This window comes from Equus caballus, chromosome 28 (genome assembly GCF_041296265.1).
Source record: "Equus caballus isolate H_3958 breed thoroughbred chromosome 28, TB-T2T, whole genome shotgun sequence".
NCBI classification, from domain to species: domain Eukaryota; kingdom Metazoa; phylum Chordata; class Mammalia; order Perissodactyla; family Equidae; genus Equus; species Equus caballus.
Window position 1 is genome coordinate 26,791,426 of NC_091711.1, and position 20,583 is coordinate 26,812,008.

General features: G+C 40.4%; 1 protein-coding gene across 12 annotated transcripts in view; it reads left to right on the forward strand.

Moving 5' to 3' along the window:
- The first annotated feature begins 901 nt into the window (after positions 1–901).
- Positions 902–20,583, forward strand: part of CFAP54 (cilia and flagella associated protein 54) — a 301,315-nt gene continuing 281,633 nt past the window's right edge. For 8 of the 12 annotated variants that reach the window (XR_011433771.1, XM_023631775.2, XM_070254526.1 and 5 more), the window contains exons 1-4: positions 902–2,384; positions 10,026–10,131; positions 13,081–13,224; positions 16,806–16,977. Coding sequence is in view for 10 of the 12 variants with exons in the window: in XM_023631775.2 (XP_023487543.2) it covers positions 2,056–2,384; positions 10,026–10,131; positions 13,081–13,224; positions 16,806–16,977 (751 nt within the window). In the remaining 2 variants the exon portion in view is untranslated. The remainder of the gene's footprint in view (positions 2,385–10,025; positions 10,132–13,080; positions 13,225–16,805; positions 16,978–20,583) is intronic. The other 4 variants (XM_070254533.1, XM_070254535.1, XM_070254529.1 and 1 more) reach the window with 3 other exon arrangements.

The following is a 20,583-nucleotide window of genomic DNA, read 5'->3' on the forward strand; positions in this document are numbered from 1 at the left end:
AGATTGGGGGGGAGGGAGCCTCACTTTATCTGTTTTACTTTTATTTTTTTTCCTCCCCTCTGACCACTTTAATTTAATTTTATCCTGCAGTTTCACTTTCATCAGTATAATAGTACTCAGTGGCAAATTACACTAGCTTTTGATCTGAAGTAGACAAGTGTGTTATGTGAGAAGGAGAAGGGAAAGATTTACCAAGCTGATTTTTTTTTAAAAAAAAGGTCTTTTAATATTTTTTGTAAATGGTCCAAGGATGAATTATTTCTTCAGACCTAAATTCTTTGAAGTTTTAACATTTTTATTGCTTACTTAGAGACAAGATAAAATCTTAATCAGGGGCCCGCCTGGTGGCACAGCAGTTAAGTGTGCACATTCTGCTTCTCGGCAGCCCAGGGTTCGCCGGTTCGGATCCCGGATGTGGACATGGCACCGCTTGGCAAGCTATGCTGTGGTAGGCGTCCCAGGTATAAAGTAGAGGAAGATGGGCACGGATGTTAGCTCAGGGCCAGCCTTCCTCAGCAAAAAGAGGAGGATTGGCAGCAGTTAGCTCATGGCTAATCTTCCAAAAAAAAATCTTGATCAAAGGATGATTTCTACATCCTGATTGGAGAACTGAACATCCTGATTGGAGAATTGAACCCCAGAGTACCTCACTGCTCACCAGAAAGGTTCTCAGGCCATAATTACCTGCCTTGAAGAGCAAAATCATCATCATTTTCCTTCAAAGATGCTATATATGTCAAAGACGCTATATATGGTACACATGGCATATTAGGCCAGCCTCACAAATTAGCACAGGCCCACAGAGCCTGCAAGAAATTAGGTCAGACCTGAAGGAAATCAGGCTGTGGTCCAATAAGCTTCTGAATCTTAACTGAGAAATTGGGCTCACACCGTGTTAGGGTCACTGTCTTTATTTATTTTTAAGTGTGACAAAACCAGTAACAGTTTTCAGTGTTAAAGACCTATTTTTCTAAGCTGTCAAACATTTCAGGTTCTTCTCTTAGATAATTTTTGGCATTGCATAATTTATAGAGAAAGCAGGTTCCCTGCTAGTCCGAAACTCATACTTGAAATAAATAAATAAACAAATAAACTTACTGTTGCCCATAACATGCAGGGCAAAAGAACTTCTCTTGCCCCTGAATATTTCCTTTAAGGCCTATAGTGTCCTCATTAGAAGGAGAGTCTCCTAAAATCCCTGTTTAAAATGCAAAAGTGTTTTGAGAGTTAACACTTTAAGCATTGGTACAGATTAATGTCCAATAGTTAAGGTTGAGTAGAATGCTCATTAATCTAGTGATAATTAGGATAACTCTGAAATACAAATGAATAAATATAATCATAATTACTAGGCACAGACATCGTTCCCATAGTCACAGACCTCAAGGTCCAGATAGAGGGAAGAGAACGAATCAGTTGACTGTACTTGATTTTTAAACTGCTTGTCAGATCTTTTCCTAATTTCAATTCGATTGATAAACTTAGTCTTTCGAAAATCATTAATACAGCCTATTCATTTTGAGCACAGGCTTTGGAGTCAGAAGGCAGAGACCAGGTCCTTGACATTACACTTTATTCTCACCTTGGTCAAAAGACTAACTCTTGGTAAGCTTCAGCTTCTCAGACTGTGAAATGGACATACGAATAATATCCTAAGTTGTAAAGCTGTTATGATGATTAAACGAGATAAATAAGATTATGTTTCAAATGCTTAGAACAAGGCCCGACACATATTAATGATCATCATCATCATTAAGCGGTCGAAATGGAAAAAAAGTATAGTTTGAATCTGTGATCGTAAGTTTTTGACTCCACTATTCGGTGGCTCTCTGTCCAGAACCTTCTCTCTATTCTCATCTCATACAGCGGTGCCAGTGAGAAAGAAAGCAAAAAACCCTCAGGAGCAACATTCCTTTCTGGACCCGGATCTTTCTTCCTTTGCCCCTCAGGGGCCGCTGTGTTTCCCCGAAAGCGCGCTGGAATCCTGGTTGCCACGAGACCGTCGCTAGGCAACCGCGTGTACACACACCCACGGCCGACCCGGGTTTCGCCAATATGGCGGCGCAAGGTACCTCCTCTGCCTCTCCGGCCAACGAGTCTCCCGCATCTGTGTCCCCGACAGGACTGCCACCGACCCCGCCCCCGACCTCAACCGCGATCTCGAAGTCGCCCCTGGAGTCGAAGGCGAGCTCTGCGAGCCCACTGCCTCGCTCGACCTGCCGCGAGGACTCGCTGCCCCTCGCGGTGTTTTATGGGCCGCTAGACGAGAAAAACCCGCTCCTGGCCTCCTGCGAGAAGGAGATCCGGGAGTTGCTAGGCTTTATGAAGAGAAAGAAGGCTTTAGCGACAACGGAGGAACAGAAGCATGAATTCCAGCGGCGTTGGTAAGCGGAGGCAGGGCCCTGGGGCGGGCGCTGGCCGGAGAAGGGCAGCTCTCGGGGCCGGAGGAGGAGATGCCCTTAAGGATGCCCGCGGTGGTCCCAGAGCTGGGTCAGCGTTGCGGACGCAGGACCTGGCCGAAGGGCCCTGGAGATATAAACAAAGTTTCAGAAGTGGAGACACGTCGCTATTACAATCCTAATTCCTGGTAAATGTTACATCTTGGGTTGCTGCTCAGGTCAAAATAAAAATCAACACAGAAGTGTTTCCTAACTCACCATTTGTTCTGTTTCTGAGTGTCCTCTAATTGCTTCTCCATGCCAGTAAATTTTTGGCTCACTCACGGGTTTCACAACTGTCCACGTTGTGGGTACAATTTTGTATACGGAGTAAAAGGAATAACTTTAAAGTGGCTTAGATTCTTGAAAAAGTTAGTTCCTGATGCCATGAAGCACATCATTCTGTGAACATGCGCACTGTAATTCCTTTCTACTTTGTTATTAGAATCACAGTGACTTTTTCTTGATTTTATGACTCATTTTGCACATCCGTTTGCCTTTTTTTGGGTTCTGTCACCCTGTTATTACCACAAACTGCAAACTACCTGTTTTTAAGGTTCTTTCCTGTTTATGTTACCAACTTTCTTTCCCGGTCAAAATACATTGCAAACTGAACAGTTATGAATGTAGACCGGTGGCAAAGAACACCAGAATAGTGAATAGTTTCAACTTATACTTACCATTCATGCATTTAATATGAAGAAACAGCTTTAACTTATCTTTATATTCATTCATGCATTTAACTATTTATTGAATACCTCCTATATATCAGGTACCGTTCTAGGAACGAGGACATCAAGTTAACAAAAGATATAAAAATCGGTAACCTCATGGAGCATATATTTTTGTGACTACAGACAGTTACTTAACAAATATGTAAAGAAATCATTTTACAAGGAGATAAGTCCTGGGGAGAAAATTAGAAGGGAGTGTGGATGGAGGATACGGGATAGGTGTTGCAATTTAAAATGGAGTGACTGCAAACATGGGTGGAGAAAGCTGGGAAAAGTGGCCTTTGAGAAAGATGAGAAGGAGATATGGCAGCAAGTGATGAGGATTTCTGTAGAAAGAGTTGGCCACACGGGGACAATGGCAAGTGTGAAAGTCCTGGGGTGGGATTGTGGCTGTGGGCAGAACAGGTTTCTGGCAAGAGCAAAGTAGATCAACAGTTTAGTTTTAGATATATTAAGACTGAAAGGTAATTCAGCATCCAGGCAGACCTGTTATGTAGGTAGTTGGACATTTGAGTCTGTAGGTCAGAGAAGATATGCATTTGAGATCCATCAGCATATTAATGATATTTAACTCATGACACGATGGAATAGCTAAGGGAATAAGTGTAGGTGGAGAAGAGGAGAGTCCAAGGACTGAACCCCGGGACCCTCCAACATTGACAAGTAGAGGAGATAAATAGAAACCAGCAGAGGGGCTGGCCCAGTGGCACAGTGGTTAGGTTCGCACGTTCCACTTTGGCAGCCCGGGGTTCGCCGGTTTGGATCCTGGTGCGGACACAGTGCCACTGGGCAAGACTTCTGTGGTAGGCGCCCTACATATAAAGTAGAGGAAGATGGGCACGGATGTTAGCTATGGGCCAGTCTTCCTCAGTAAAAAGAGGAGGATTGGTGGCAGATGTTAGCTCAGGGCTAATCTTCCTCAAAAAAAACACAAAGAAACCAGCAGAGACTAAGGAGTAGCCATGGAGGTTAGGGAAAAACCAGTAAGTTTGTGGTGTACTGGAAGCCAAGTAGAGAAAGTGTTTCAAGGAGAAAGGAATGATTGATCAACTGTGGCAAATCCTGCCGATGGGCATGTAAGATGAGAACCAAGGATTGACCGAGGAGAGCACATTACATACCTAAGCTATATGTATTTATATTTAAAACATTTCTCTGTTTGTGTGTTAGACAGCACTTTATCTTCCCATCTCCATTACCAGCATTCCAATCCAAACCACCACCATCTCGAATTTCCTTGCAGGCACTCAAGTTTCAAGTCTATCTTTCACATAGCAGCCAGGGTGACCTTTATAAATAAATCACCTGCTCCCCCAGCTAAAGTCTTTCTACTGCTTCCCATTGCTTTTAGAATAAAATTAAAACTCCTCGTGTCCTCCAGCGTCTGAGGATCTGGCCCTGCCTGCCTCTCCGATCTCAGCTCATTCCTCACCTCTCTTCAGGACTTTCCAGGGGAACAGATGCTATTATTTCTCAGCCCATGGCCTTGATATTTGCAGCCTCCTTTATCTGAAATTTTCTTCCCTCAGCTTTTCAAATATCTGTCTCCTTGTTATTACTTTCTCAATTGTTACCTCCTTAGAGTAATCTTTCCTTCTCATGCAGGTTTGCTCATCAATTTATTTATTTTTATTTGTATATTTTCTTGTGTGTTATTTGTTTCTCCCACTGGAATATAAACTCCCTGATGACTTTGGATAATGCATCTCTTTTTCATTTTCCTGTCTCTAGCGCCTAGCCTGGGGGTTGGGACATAGTAAACATTCAATGAATATTTGCTATTGAAAGAATTCAAAGGTTGTTATCCTGGCTTTCTCAGAAATTGTTAATGTTCTATATGGGAAAGTAGACCTGGGCCAATCGGTAGGTACAGTATCTGTTCCATCTTGAAACAGACTATAAGAGAATCACAAACATTAAGGATTGACACAAACCTTAGCCATCTAACCTCTCATAGAATTTAGCATTTGTTTACTCAACAATTTTTACTGAGGCTCTACTATAGGCCAGGCACTGCCCCAGTCATGGGTTATTCAGTGGTGAACAAAATAGGTGTGGGAATCCTTGTTCATGGAGCTTGTAGACTAGAAAGGGAGATAGGCTTTCAGTGAGTCCTTAAAGGAACACGCAAACAACAAGTGCTAAGAAAGAAGAAGCTACTGAGCCCTTACCTGAGCTGGGCATTGTACTAGGTGCTGGAAACACAGGAGTGAACCAAACAAAAATCCCTGCCCTCTTGGTGCTTATATTCTAGAAGGGAGAATAGACAATGAACATATTAAGTCAGTCCATTTTATGGTGACTTAGAAAGTGATAAATGCCAGGGAGAAAAGTAAAGAGAGGAAGAGTTATGGCATAGGAGACAGGAGGTTGCAGTTTTCCATAAGGTAGTCAGAGTAGATGACACTTGAGCAGAGGCTTAAAGAGAACACAGCAGGGACCTGCTTTCAAGTGAATGGTGAGAGAGGTAACGTTAAACTGAGATTAGAAGGATGCTGGGCGGTTGAACAGGCAGGGAGAGAGGACAAACAGAGGGAACAAGCCTGTGGGAAGATCTTGGCAGGAAAGAGCCAAAGACTTTGGAGGAACGGACAGAGCCAGTCTAGCATAGCTTAGCGAGTGGGTGCAGTGGTGAGACAAGATGAGAGGAGCAGGTAGAGCTTTGGAAGGTTTTAGAGGCCATCTGTAGAGTTTGCATTTATCCCGAATGCAATGGGAAACCATTGGGTAGTTCTTGGCAAGGAATTAACCTTATGTGATTTTTGTTTTAAGATACTATTTTGGTGATCTTGTCCAAATGGAACAAAATGGCAGTGTTGAGCCCAGTTAGGAGTACAGGAGGGAGGATTTGCTTTTATAACATACTTGACAGATGGTTATTTTTTAAAATAAAAATTTGTTTCTTTTTATAACTATAGGAACTTCCATAAGCATAAAAATTCATAGTATCTAAAATACAGCTTTTGATCGTACCAGCAGTGTCATTAAATTTAGAGTGTGATTTGTCTTTGTACTTGTGTTATAAGCACATAAGATTTAGATAGTCTGTTTAAACAGTTATGATCTTCTATCTTAGAAAAGTCTAAATATCCAGCAGCAGGTATCCAATCAGCAATCCAAAGTATATTAACATTCTTCTCTTAAATGATGTAAATTATATAGCATATATTATATTTTCCTTGTTTAATCATTATGTAAGCCATACCCAATGAGCAGTCTTGTCTTGAACTTAGGGTTCACTTAAAAAAAAAAAGAAAGTTCTCTTCTTATATAATCTTGATTGATTTAACAAAGCTGGTATTTTTCTTTTATGAGTAACAAATCTAGTCATCATTATCTCATCCGTGAGGTTTGGAAGAATTAACTCTTTCACCTACATAATTTAAGAATTCTAGCAAGACTTGGTGAATTTCTTGGATTTATGATATTAAGTCATACTGTGGCATTTTATGAAGCAGCAAATGAAAGTGAAAAAGGTAATAAAAAAGTACAAACCAAAAAACTCCCTTTTTAAACTTCTGTGGGCTGTATGTGCCACAGTATTTATTTGGCATGGTTATTTACTACTTGGTACATTAATATATTTTCCTACCCCAGAATATTATTAATCAGTCCATAAAGGCAGGAGTACCCTGTCCCCCACCCCTCCCTTGTCACTCAGTCAATATCATTTGTTACCTGAATGAATTAATCGACATGTTTCTGTTGGGGTTGTTTGCTTACTATCCCAACATACACATCATACCTACTAGAGACATCTGCAATCCGGAAGTTTGGGCTCCTGTCTGTATTAGTCAGTTTGACCTACTAATTACTAATTAGCCAGCTTGGGCTGCCATAACAAAATACCATAGACTGGGTGGTTTTAAACAACAGAAATTTATTTCTTGCAGTTCCTGAGGCCAGAAGTCCCAGATCAAGGTCTAGCAGGGTCAGTTTCTGTTAGAGCTCTCGCTCTTCCTAGCTCGCAGACAACCACTTTGTCCTCACATAGCCTTTCCTCTGAGGAAGTGCAGAGAGAGCGAGAGAGAGCGAGAGCGAGAGCGAGAGCGAGAGCGAGAGCGAGAGCGAGAGCGAGAGCGAGAGAGAGAGAGAGCCAGCACACAAGTTCTCTGGAGTCTCAGAATTCTGAGAAGGGTGTTAATCCCCTTGAGTCAGGGCCCCACCCTTTGGCCTCATTTAACCTTAATTACTTCCTCAGAATTCTCCTCTCCAAATACTCATAGCAGGTAGGGCGTCAACATATGGATTTTGGGGGACATACATATTCAGTCTATAACATTGTGCTTATCTAGAAACTTATGAAATAGGATTGGACAACTGTTAAGGGAAATTTGGATTTCTCCTAGAGGTATTTATAATTTCCAAGAGAGAGGGAAGGAGTAAATGTTAAATAAGTGAATAAACAAAATAAGCAATGATCTGCTACGCTTCTAAATTCTGATTGGAAACCATTTTGAGAATACTATGCTTTGTTTTACTTGGTGAAGGAACCATAACCCTGAATGGTCTGACTAGATATTTGAACGATTTATAGAAAAGAATAAAATAAAAACAAAGAAGTTTTTTCCCTAGACATTTATTTATTTATTCACTCATTCTTTTTTTTTCCCTAAAGATTGGCACCTGAGCTAACAACTGTTGCCAATCTTTTTTTTTTCCCCTGCATTTTCTCCCCAAATTCCCCCAGTACATAGTTGCGTATTTTAGTTGTGGATCCTTCTAGTTGTGTCATATGGGACACTGCCTCAGTGTGGCCTGACAAGCGGTGCCGTGTCCACACCGAACCGGTGAAACCCTGGGCCGCGGAGCCGGAGCACACAAACTTAACCACTTAGCCATGGGGCCCTCGGGGAGTTTACATTCCTGAGGACTGGAAAGGCACAGCAATATACTAGTTAAGAGCAGGGATGCACTGAGCATCAGTTTCATCAACTGTATATTTGGGATATTGATGTTACCCAGCTCGGGGTTGTTGTGAAAATGAAATGAAAAAAATTCGTGTTGGCAAAAGACCCAGGATAGCCAACACAATATTGAGGGAGAATGAAGTTGGAGCACTTACACTGCCTAACTTCAAGATTTGCTATAAAGATATAATAATCAAGGTTGTGTGGTATTGGTGAAAGAATGGGCAAACAGAGCAATGGAACAGAGTAGAGAGCCAGGAAATAGACCCACATAAATATAGTCAACTGATCTTTGATAAAGGAGCATAGGCAATGCAATGAACAAAGATGGTCTTTTTAACAAATGGTGCTTGGACATCTGTACATCCACATGTAAAAAAATGAATCTAGAAACAGACCTTACATCCTTCACAAAAATTAACTCAAAATGGACCATAGACCTAAATGTATAATGCAATGATATCAAATTCATAGGAGATAATACAGGAGAAATCCAGATGACCTTGGGTTTGGCAATAAGTTTTTGGATATGACACCAAAGACATGATCTATGAAAGAGAGAATTGGTAAGCTGGACCTCATTAAAATTAAAAATTTCTGCTCTGTGAAAGACACTGCCAAGAGAATGAAAAGACAAGCCACAGAGTGGGAGAAAATATTTGCAAAGGGCATCTCTGTTAAAGGACTTTTATCCAAAATATACAAAGAACTCTTAAAACTCAATAAGAAAACAAACAACCTGATTAAAAAAATGGGCTAAAGACCTTACTAAACACCTCACCAAAGAATACAAATGGCAAATAAATATATGAAAAGATGCTACTCATGATATCTCATCAGGAAGATGCAAATTAAAACAACAATGAGATACCACTGCACACCTGCCAGCATGGCCAAAATCTGGAACACTGACAACACCAAATGCTGATGAGGACGTGTAGCAACAGGAACTCATTCATTGCTGGTGGGAATGTGAAATGGTCCAGCCATTTTGGAAGACAGTTTGGTGGTTTCTTGCAAAACTAAACATACTCTTATTGTACGATCCAGCAATTGCGCTTCTTGGTATTTACCCAAAGGAGTTGAAAACTTATGTGTATACAAATATCTGCACATGGATGTTTATAGCAGCTTTATTCAAATTGCCAAAACTTGGAAGCAAACAAAATATCCTTCAGTGAGTGGATAGATAAACCGGTATATCCAGACAATGGAATATTATTCAATGCTAAAAGGAAAGCCATAAAAAAAAAAATGGAGGAATCTTAAATGCATATTACTAGTGACAGAAACCAATCTGAAAAGGCTACATACTGTATTATTCCAATTATAGGACATTTTGAAAAATACAAAACTATGGAGAGAGGAAAGAGATCATGGTTGCCTGGGGTTGGGGGAGGGGAATGAATAGGCAGAGCGCAGAGGCTGTTTAGGGCAGTGAAACTACTCTGGATGATACTATAGTGATGGATACGTGTCATTATATATTTGTCCAAACCCATAGAGTGTGTAACATCAGGAGTAAACGCTAATGGAAACTGTGGACAGTGTGAATGATGTGTCAGTGTAGGTTCACCAGTTGTAACAACTGCTTCACTCTGGTGGGGGATGTTGACAGTGGGGGTGGCTGTGCATGTGTGGGGGCAAGGGGTAAATGGAAAATCTCTGTACCTTCTAACTCAATTTTGCTGCGAACCTAAAATTGCTCTAAAAAAATAAAGTCCGTTTAAAAAATGCGTATAAAGAGCTTCAACCACTGCTTGGCACAAAAGAAGCAATAAATTTAACGATAGTTACATTTCTTAATAATTAGACATTAACAATAGGGCATATTTTGTATTCAGCACAAGATCAGTGTTTCAGGATTGCTTGCTAATTAATTGAGCTTTCCTGCTGACTTGCTGACTTTGAAGATATCATTTTATTTTATGATTTTTTTACAGTGCCACCTCATTGTTTAATATCTGGACCAAGTACGCCCCCCGGCTGCCAGCTGCCTATTACAATGAAAAGCTTCTGAAGGTTGGAGATAGCCTTTGTGAAATGAAAGTAAGTGCCTCCGGAATAAAAAGAGCCTCAATGAAACTCATTTGGCTAATAATTATTATTATTTGGTTTGATACAGTTCTTATTTTACATGATTTGATTTTTTTCTCTGAAAAATATAAATGAATATGTAAAACCTTAATGAGGCACCATAACCAGAAAAGTGTTTGTTTTTTAATTTTGTCCTTGAGATTCTCCAGAGGTGAGAGACTCCTGAATGGAAAGACAGCCGGCTGGGGATGGGCAGGAGCACAGCCCCTCTTAACAGAGGGTGTGGTAGGCGCCCCACAGGAAATGCTGAGTCATCATGTTCCTACCTTAGACAAAGGAGCCCAGACACCACTTCCTGTTGTTTTTCACATGGCTGGCCTTGCCCAGCGGACACCTCTCTTTGCTCCTGGCTTTGCTGCTGTGTTGTCTGGTTCCCAGGACCCTGTTTTAATGACTTTCAGCTCCTTCTTAATGTTTTGCTGTATGTAATTTTAGCAGTCCTTCCGTCCATGCCCTGTTTCTTGCTCAATATTCTATTCTGAACTGAGTTTGTGCCCTGTTTCTAGTTCCATATCAATGCCCAGGTCTTGGATGGCTGTGGACTCATGGACTTGGTTTAATAAGACCACACCATGGCTTGGTTTTCAGTTAATGATAATGTGAGTTTTTCCCTTAAGCTCTGGCATAGGATCAGATTATTCCAAGTGTATATGTGTTTGGCACATCTAGGATCCTTGGACCGAGAGTTATTTTATCCAAGGTGATTTTAGGCCAGACATGGGCAGTATTCAGTGTTTTCTCAATCTTCAGTTTCTCAACTTCATTTTCCTCTTCTGTTTCTATTTTCTGGACTTGAATCCTTTTGGTCTGGGAGGGAAGCTTACCAAACAGAGAATAAGATGTGGAGGAACTTTCATAATGATGAACAAAGATCTATTTTCTGCTACCAAAATAAGAGACTCACCTTAGCTTCATATAATTGGACCGTGTTTCTTAGAAACTTGAAAATACAGACTTTGGAAAACGACAGAAAAAAGTGCAGATGAGATCCAACTTGTAAGCTATATTCATATGAAGTAGAATAACAGTTTTGACAGGGAGGAGCACCCCCCTTGGTTTTTTTGTTTTTGTTTTTTTTGAGGAAGATTAGCTCTGAGCTAACATCTGCTGCCAATCCTCCTCTTTTTGCTGAGGAAGACTGGCCCTGAGCTAACATCCGTGCCCATCTTCCTCCACTTTATATGTGGGACGCCTACCACAGCATGGCTTGATAAGCAGTGCCATGTCTGCTCCCAGGATCCCAACCAGTGAACTGTGGGCCATGGAAGTGGAACGTGCGAACTTAACCGCTGCACCACTGGGCCGGCCCCCCACTCTTGGTTTTTATGGTTCTCCTCAATATAAGGAACTGGTGATACACAGCACAGTTGGAGATGTCTGAGGAGTATCCAGGTGGGTGGAGTGGATGCTGGCGGAGGGAGGAGGAAGGAACTTCTTAGATGTCGATAAAGCAAGCTGATGATGGGTAGCGGCTAAGGATTCAGAATATTTCAGAGAGAAAGGCCCAGATAGGATATTTTAAAATTTACTTAAAGGAACAAAGAAAATGTTTTATCTACTTTTCACTGGTGGGAAAGTGGGCCAATAAAGGTATTTATAATCCTGAAAACAAACTTGAGTTGTTACTTTAGTTTCTAGAATCTCTTCATTTTTATTTTGGTTACAGTAACGTTTATCTTGTTGGAATACTCTTGTTTTGAACCTAGATGTGAATTCATTATATGAATCAAGTGAGAACGGAAAAGATTCAGAATTAATTAGTGAACAAGTAACAAACAAGTCAATAGAAATAGAAACAAAACAGCGTTTCACTGTGGATGCCTCCCAAGGGGCGAGGTAACCTGACAGGCAGTTCACACCCAGGGCAGTTGCTTTTCCTGGAGACACAATTGCAGGGGAGGAGGCCGAGGAAGGGTTGCAGCTGACTCATATTCAGAGCCCGGCTCACATCCACTGCACTGAAACTTTCCAGGTCAGCGGTGCCCTGTGGGCTACAGAAAGGAGGCATCTGACTTTGTAATGGGAACATAAGCATGAATTAGAACTAACAAGAATCATAACTAACAATAACTCAGAATATTTTGATTTGTCCTGATGCAGCTTTAGAAACTGTTGACAGATGAAGAGAGAGGGCCAGCTCATCATCTGCATTTCTTTCTCCCCTCTTCTTCCTCCCTCCTCCCTCCTCCTCCCTCTCTTCCTTCCTTCCTCTCTTTCTCTTCCTTCTTCTCTTTCTTTATTTCTTTCCTTCCTGCCTTCCTTCCTTCCTTCCTTCCTCCCTCCCTCCCCCGTTTATCTCTCCCTCCCTCCCTCTTTCTCCTCCCTCCTGCCCTCCCTCTTCTTTCTGTCTCTCTCTTCTCTCCCTCTCTCCTTCCTTCCTTCTTTCTCTTTCTCTCTCCCTCCTTTCTTCCTTTTCCCCCTCCTTTTCTCCCTCCCTCCCTCCCTCCTTCCCCTCCTCCACTCTTTTTTTCCTTCTTTTTTGGAGCTTAGCAGGTATGAGAGATGCAAAGCTAACAATGCAACTCATCTACCTCTCTGATTGAATAGGTGATCCTGACCTGGTGATGTTGAATTTTTTGGATTTTGAGGATATACAGGTATTACCACACATAATTCCCTAGGGAATATCCTTACCTTTGAGATCCTGATGGTCTCCTCTCACAGTAGGCTTGCTGTGAGGAGGATTAGGTGAAACAGTGCACCTGAGTTGCCAGGCGCAGTGTCTGTCACACACTGCGTGTTTGGAAATGGTAGTGATGATGGTAGTAATAGCGTAATGATGGTAGTAATAGTAATAATCAATGTTGGTACTGTTAAGAATAATATGTCTATTACTGAATTTTAATAATAATAAGCAAAATGACATTTTGAAACTTTCATCAAGCCCTCTTTTTATTTCAGGAATATAAATTAGCCCTTTTACAGTGCTATGGGCGGTATCTTCAGCAGTTCAGCATCAACTTTGATGAGAATAAAGCAGATGTGAATCAATTCAAAACTGTCTTTTTTCCAAAAGGCTTTGGAGACAAAACGGCTACACATACAGTAAGATGAAAGCAGTAGCTAAAATAGCTGCAATTTATGATTGGTGATGCAGTATATCCTTTAGTTGACAGCTTCTAAACGTCTTTCATTTGTGTAGCATAGCATTTACTTGTGTGCTATAAGTTGCTTAATGAATGTTTTCAGTGCTGGATAAGAAAGGGCACTTAATAAACTTTGTGAAGACGCTTTGGAGGTGGTGTCACTATAATCAGTCATTCATCCAGCAGACGGTTGTTGTTATCAGAATAACTAATATGTGTAGAGCACTTTTGGTTTACAAAGTGCTTTAGAAAACTTATTTTATCCTCACAATGACTTCTTGAGTTAGATACTATTATTATCCCTATTTTACAAAACAGAACAAGGAAGCTCATCACATAGTTAGTAACTGGTGGCTCTGGAGATCAAACATAGATCTTTTGATACAAAAATTTCCTGCTTTATTTCTAGTATACCAGTATTATTGTGTTAACTGCTACCATTGATTCAGTGGTTGAGTGGTCACCACGGGCTAGATAGTCTTCTGTAGGCATTATATGAATTGTCGTCTTGCAGCCTCCTTATGGTCCTAATGGGTGGGTACTAGTATGTCTCTTTTACAGATGAGGAAACCGAGTCTTATTAGAGACTAAGAAACCTAGCCTACTTAAAGCAATGGGCAGAGCTGGTGTTTGAACCCTAATTGGTCTGACTCGAAAGCTGTGTTATTCTAGGCTTGATGATTATTCAAGGCTTTGGAAACACCATGTGGTTTAATAAGCAGAAAATCTCAAGGCATGTTTGGGGGCACATTGAGCAGTTCAATTTAGCTCTACCATAGATGCATGAATGAGAATACTAGGCAATATATGTTGGCAACCCATTGGGAAGAGTACTGAATGAAAAGTTTAGGAGTTTGAGCTTTTAAGGCCCCTCCTCTACCACCCTGGTCCATGCTGCCATCTCTCTCCGGTGTACTATTGCATTATCCTGCTTCCACTCAGCCTCCCTGGTTAGCATCAGTGCAGTGGTGAGCTCCACTGTCTGGAAAGCTTGTGTCCTAGATATCTGTGTGGCTCATCCCTCACTTCCTTCAGGTCTCTTGCACTCTCTGTTTTATTTTTCTTTATATCACTTATTATCACCTGATACATTTTTATTTGTTTATTTTTTTTATTGCCTGTCTTCCCTTCTAGAACGTGAGCTTTGTGAGGACAGGGACTGCTCCAATCTCTAATCTCTAGTGCCTAAAACAGTGCTTGGCATGTAACAGATGCTTAGTAAAGCCTTATTGAATGAATGAAGTGATATAGTCAGAATTATTAATCTAGAAGTGGTACACAGAATAGATTAGAAGGAAAAAGACTAGAGACAGGAGCTAAAGCAATGAGGCCAACAAGAGTATGCCAGCAGGACCATTATGATGGGCATGAAAGACATGAAGAATTTGTTTTTTCATGCTAAGTTTGAGGTTCTGGCATGACACTGGCACACTGTACTTGTCAACAAATGTGTATAAAATGAGTGAGTAAGAGAATGAATGGATTGAAAATTTTGTCTGGTAGGAACTTGACAGTGCAGAACCTAAAGGTCATGAGAAGTTTTGTTAGAGAAATAGATTTTGGATTAAATGCATAGGGATCATATATGAAGCAGTAATAATGAAGAAATTACTGTAAAAATATTAACAGCAAAATTTCTTGCAAAGATACTTAATCATGTTATTTAATGATCCCCATTTTATGTACTATAGGGAGGTCTGAAGGCAGAGTTGGTGAGAATTTGATCTCTTGAGCCAACCTGCCTGGGTTCAGAGAGCTGCTGCGCCACTTGCTAACAGTGGGACCTTGGAGAAGTTATGTAATTTCTTTGTGCCTCAGTTTCCTCATCTGTGAAACGAAAGTAATAATAAGACCTACCTCATAAGGTTGTTTTATGATGACTGGGATAATAAAAGACTTAAAGTAGGGCCCGACTCTCAAAAAATATTAGGTATCATTATCTGCTTCTAAAAGAGGGAACACTTTGAAGATAATGATTATTCCAACATGTAGATGCATTCGATAAATATCCTCTGTGATACCAACTACGTGGTGGGTAGAAACAGTGTGCATTCATCCAAGCAGGAAATCTATGAGGTAGAGAAAGGCCCATTTCTATGATTAAGAGTGTCCCCTTCCCACAGCTTTAACAGCACTTTAGCCAAAATCTCTCTTCTGAACTCCACATCTATCCGGTTAACATCATGAGCATCTCACACTTGACATATCCCAAACTGAACTCATCATCTTTTCTTCGTATTTGGCTCCAGTCAGTCACCCAAGCAGGAAGTCGTTGCAGATCTCTTCCTCCCCTTTACCTCCCACGTCTAATTGGTCACTAAATCCCATTGACTCAGAGAGGACTCAAATCTTTCTTTTCTCTTCAGCTCTGATTCCAGGGCCCCATTTCAGGGCCCTCGTATCTCTGGGCACCTCACTGGCCTTTGTTCTCTCCTACCCTTCCTACAGGTAGCTTTGTCCTCCACCCTCTGCTTTTCATCTTCCACACTTTTTTCAGAATTAATTTCCAAAGCGTAAATCAAATCATTCTACTCCGCTGCCCTTTGATTCTGCCTTTTGCCTGAAGTCGATATTCCTTGGAATGACATGGAACACTGTCTATGTTCTGACCGTGGACTAGCTCCATAGCCTAATCTCTTTATCTTAAACCTTCTTATCCAAACGTATGAAAGACTTTCAAGTCAGTGACCACAGCAATCACTTTAAGCATTCCTAACATTGTGTGTGTGTGGGGTTCTTTCCCTCTGCTAAGAGCAAGGTCCATGTCTTCCTCATCTTTGAGTCCCTATTGCTTAGCAGAGTGTGGCAAATAGAAGTGCTCAATAAACATTTGCTGAGTGAGTTGTGTAAATGGTATAATTACATCTGAATTAATAAGTTAAAATGCCATTGGGTAAGTTTACAAAAATGGACTCAATTCTATATTTTTGGCTATAGGATTTTGTATTTATTTATTTATTTTTTTGCTTTTAAAATTTTTTGACTAAGGGTAGGTAATCTTAACTAAATGGATGCTTTGAAGAAACCTATTTTACCACATTTATTTCTGTATATCTTGGTCCATTAGGGCTCTTAAGACAAAAATCCATAGACTGGATGGCTTAAACAGCAGATGTTTATTTCTCACATTCTGGAGGCTGGGCTATCTAAGATCAAGGTGCTGAAAGATTCAGTGTCTGCTGAGAGACCGACTCCTTGTTCATAGACAGTTGTCTTCTCACTCTGTCCTCACATGGCAGAAGATGTGAGGGAGCTCTCTGGGGTCTCTTTTGTAAGGGCACTAATCCCATTCATGAAGGCTCCACCCTCATGACCTAATCACCTCCTAAAGGCCCAACCTCCTAATACCATCACATTGGGGATTAGGTTTCAACATATGAATTTTGGATGAATAAACATTCAGTCTATAGCACTATACTACTCTATTAAATTAATTAAGTAGAATTGTTTCCATTTTAATTTTTTACATTTTAAGAAATGCTTTCCTAAGTTGCGTACACGTTGCTTGTATTCTTACTTATATTTTCCCATATGTTTCAGTTTCATGCTTTAAATGGCAAAAATATTTGCAACTACCAGCTTGTCTGTGACAGTGATGCGAACCTGCAGAATAAAGAATCTGTGATCCACTGTCTGCATATCTTGTCCTCTTTAAGACTCATCATGCAGGTGGCTCTGCCACAGGAGGACCTGTGCTGGATTATCTTCAATGGTATATACCAATGTATTATATTTTCCATTGTGTCTTTTACAAAGTTATTTAAATGCCAAGTTTGACATTAACTTGATTACTTTGTGATTTAAAACATGTTCGTTTCCTAACGTGATTATGGTTTTTTTTTACATTGTTATTACATTTTAGTTTGTCCTCATAAGCATAGACTTACAAAGCTTGTCTTTGGGTTTTCTGCTCAAGGGACTGTCAGAGGCTGTGAGGATAATTGGTTTCAGGTGTATAAAAAGCAGAGGCCACAGTTAATAAGTAAATATAAGTGGAGAAGGATGAAAGGCACTGCAGGTTAGATTGGTTCTAAACGTCATCCATTTATTGGTCCTCTCCTCAAAACTTTGGCCAGTGACTGTGCCTTTCTCAATATCAACCTTCCCTTCCTACTTGTTTTTGAGTGAGGAGCTCTGAGAGTATATGTGTATATACTGTATTTGTATATACATATATATATGTTGTATAGATACACATATGTGCATATATATACATTATATATGTCTCATGAAATGCATCTTATCTATCACAATGTAGCATTTGTTTTTCTCTTTAAAGAGTTACAATTTAAATTCAATTTAAATTCTCTTTAAAGTCACAACTTAAAGTTACAAAGAGTCACTTATTATATTGTTCTCTGGATAATGTATTCTTAAAAGGAAAATAACGACAGTGTGTTCTATGTACGCAAGACCAGGACAAAATACATGGAAAGCAAGCATATTGGGTTTTCCCTCATCCATAGCAACTGAAAGTGTGTTTCCTAGCCTTTCTGTCCTCGCCCTCCCCAATAATTTCTTGACGTTTTGATTGAAATTAGACCTTACATTTGCTGCTAGAGATGAGGCTGACCTTGGAAGAAAATTTTCAGTCCAGCAGTTGTCAAGCGTTTGTGCCTGATCATCCTCAAGAGCTTCCGAGATTCTCTGAGTAGCCACTGCCATCTCTCCGTCCAAGTTGCTCACATATCTTGGCAGGGACTGAACAGGAGCAGATGTTCAGTACTCAGGAAGGAGTGGTAGGCTTGAGGGTTTGTCCCTGCAGTTGGCCTTGCTTGAGAGGTCGAAATGATGCAACATGACTCCCTGTCTGCAGTCCTTTTAAGATCGCACATGCAAAATCCCATTATTCTTTTTGTTGTTGTTGTTGTTGAGGAAGATTTGCCCTGAGCTGACATCTGTTGCCAATCTTCCTCTTTTTGCTTGAGGAGGATTCACCCTGAGCTAACATCTGTGCCAGTCTTTCTCTATTTTGTATGTGGGTTGCTGTCACAGCTTGGCTGCTGAGAAGTGGTGTAGGTCTGCGACCGGTAACTGAATCCAGGCAGCTGAAGTGGAGTCTGCCAAACTTAACCACTAGGCCACAGGGCTGGCCCCCCAATATTCTTAAAAAAGAGATTAAATGATTTCTGTATCTTCTATGTCCTTTTCTTGGGGTGTGCTTTTTCTTTATACAGGTGGTATCATCCTCTAGATTTTATTCTCTTTCCCAAATATTTTTCTGCTGAATACTATGGTTTTAGAATCTAGCCAGGTTCATGTATGTAAATCTAGTTCGTTAACTCTGCCTGCTGAGTTGTATTCCAGATATCCATGCACCCCTGGGGATGGGTCCCTGGTTTGCCGTACCTCCTCTAATTGCACAAATAATTCTGCAATGAATATCCTTGCACATGTCCTTTTATAGACCCGTGTGAGAGTTTTCTGGGATCTATGCCCAGGAGTGGGATTGCTGGGTTGTGGGAGATACACATACTTAGTTTCACTAACTATGCCTCTGTTTTAATTAACTCATCTAAAACTTACTAAGTGGCAGGCGTTGCTCTAGGTGCTGAGGACACAGGAGTGGACAACAGACAAAAACCCTGTTCTTGTGCTTACATTATGGTTTAGGGAGATGATAGACAAGTCAAAACTAAATGGTGTGTCAGACGGTGATGAGTATTATGGAGAAAAATAAAGCCAAGAAGGGGATAGGGAGAGTGGGGGCTGCACCAGGGCTGGGCTGCAATTTTAGATAGAATGGTCAGGGTGGGCCTCACTGAGATGACATTTGAGCAAAGACCAGAGGAGGTTGGAAAGTGAGCCATCCAGATAGATTGGGGAAGGGCATTCCATTCAGGGGATTAGCAAGTGCAAAGACCCCGTAGTTTTAAAACTTTGGAGTTTAAGCAGTCAAAAATAAATTGACCTGCAGTCAATTTATCACAATACATTGGCCCTTTCAGTTAGATATTAAGACTTAGTCAGATTATTTTGGTGGTGGCCATCTTTGATAAAAAGTTTATTGACAAGGCAATAAACTCATATTAGGGATTTGGTTAAAAACGAAACAAAACAAACTTCCAGAGATATCCTGAGATTGTAAAGATTCAGTCTACGTTCATTCCACACCAATTACTGTCTCCGTCAGGCTTCTGCAGCGGGAATTTGTGAACCATGCCAAGATCTTGAACCATCAAAGAGGGATTCAGTTATAGTCAGGATGTACTAGGGCTGGAAAGGTTAGAGGCGCGTTTTTGAAATACAGAGGGCCCTTGTCATTCTTGAGGGCGGGCTCCTGAAATTCCCCATTTCCCTGTACTGACGTGTTTATGCAGGCTCCTGGCTTACACCCGAATCACGTGTTTTGTGGAACAGCATATGTTTCCTAGGTATATCCTTACTTGGTGACTATTTTAATTAATTTATTTTTACCAAGAAACACAGTTATATAGTTTTGTTTTTCAACATTAGAAGCAGAGGTGAACAAAGTTGAGATAAGAATGCTGAGCTTGAGCTGTTAACCAGCTGAGTGGTTTCTTTCTGAGTGGATGTTACATGAAATAAATAATTCCATGTCATGGGAGCAGTCACATGAAGAATGCTGAGTCCTTGAATGTTAAAGATTTCTTGTGACGTTTATGGTGCTATAAATGTTTAAGATTTTATTCAAATTTTTTTTGTCAATGATTTATGTAATTAATATTTATTATGTTTACAGATGTGTTTTAATCAAGTGATGTGTGTTTTGGAGCAGGTGCTGTTTTCTCAGAAGCTTTTAAAGTTTATACATGAATATAGGATTCCTATTTGTTGAATTTTGAGGGTTATGAATTTTAGGTCAGATATTTTATAGAAAATATTGAGACTACTTGTCATTATAATAACTTGCCTTTTTAAAGCATTACCATCTCTTGGATATGCGTATAGCAGGCTAATGTCCTTTGTATGTAGAGAGATGTGTGGTGATGTTGTTCCCGACCCCTCCCTCCCCAGATCTGCCACCAGCCTTCTATCCTCAATTAATTAATGGCCTGACAAAAAAAATCATACTTGAGTGTTCTTCAACAGGATCTGGAAATGCTGTTTTTCATTAGAGTGCTTATAGGACATACTTTAATAATGGGAAAAATATATGAGACTGCAAATGAATGTAATGCAACTCATTATCATTATGATTTTTAAATTATTATGAGTTTCCTTATTGAGTATTGTGCCATGCTGATTAAATATCTATTCTGATCTTATTTGGAGATAAATCTTTAGTTTTTCAACTGTAAGGAAATCTTGGGAACCAATAACATTTGATATGAATTAAGAAAACTACAGGGTACAT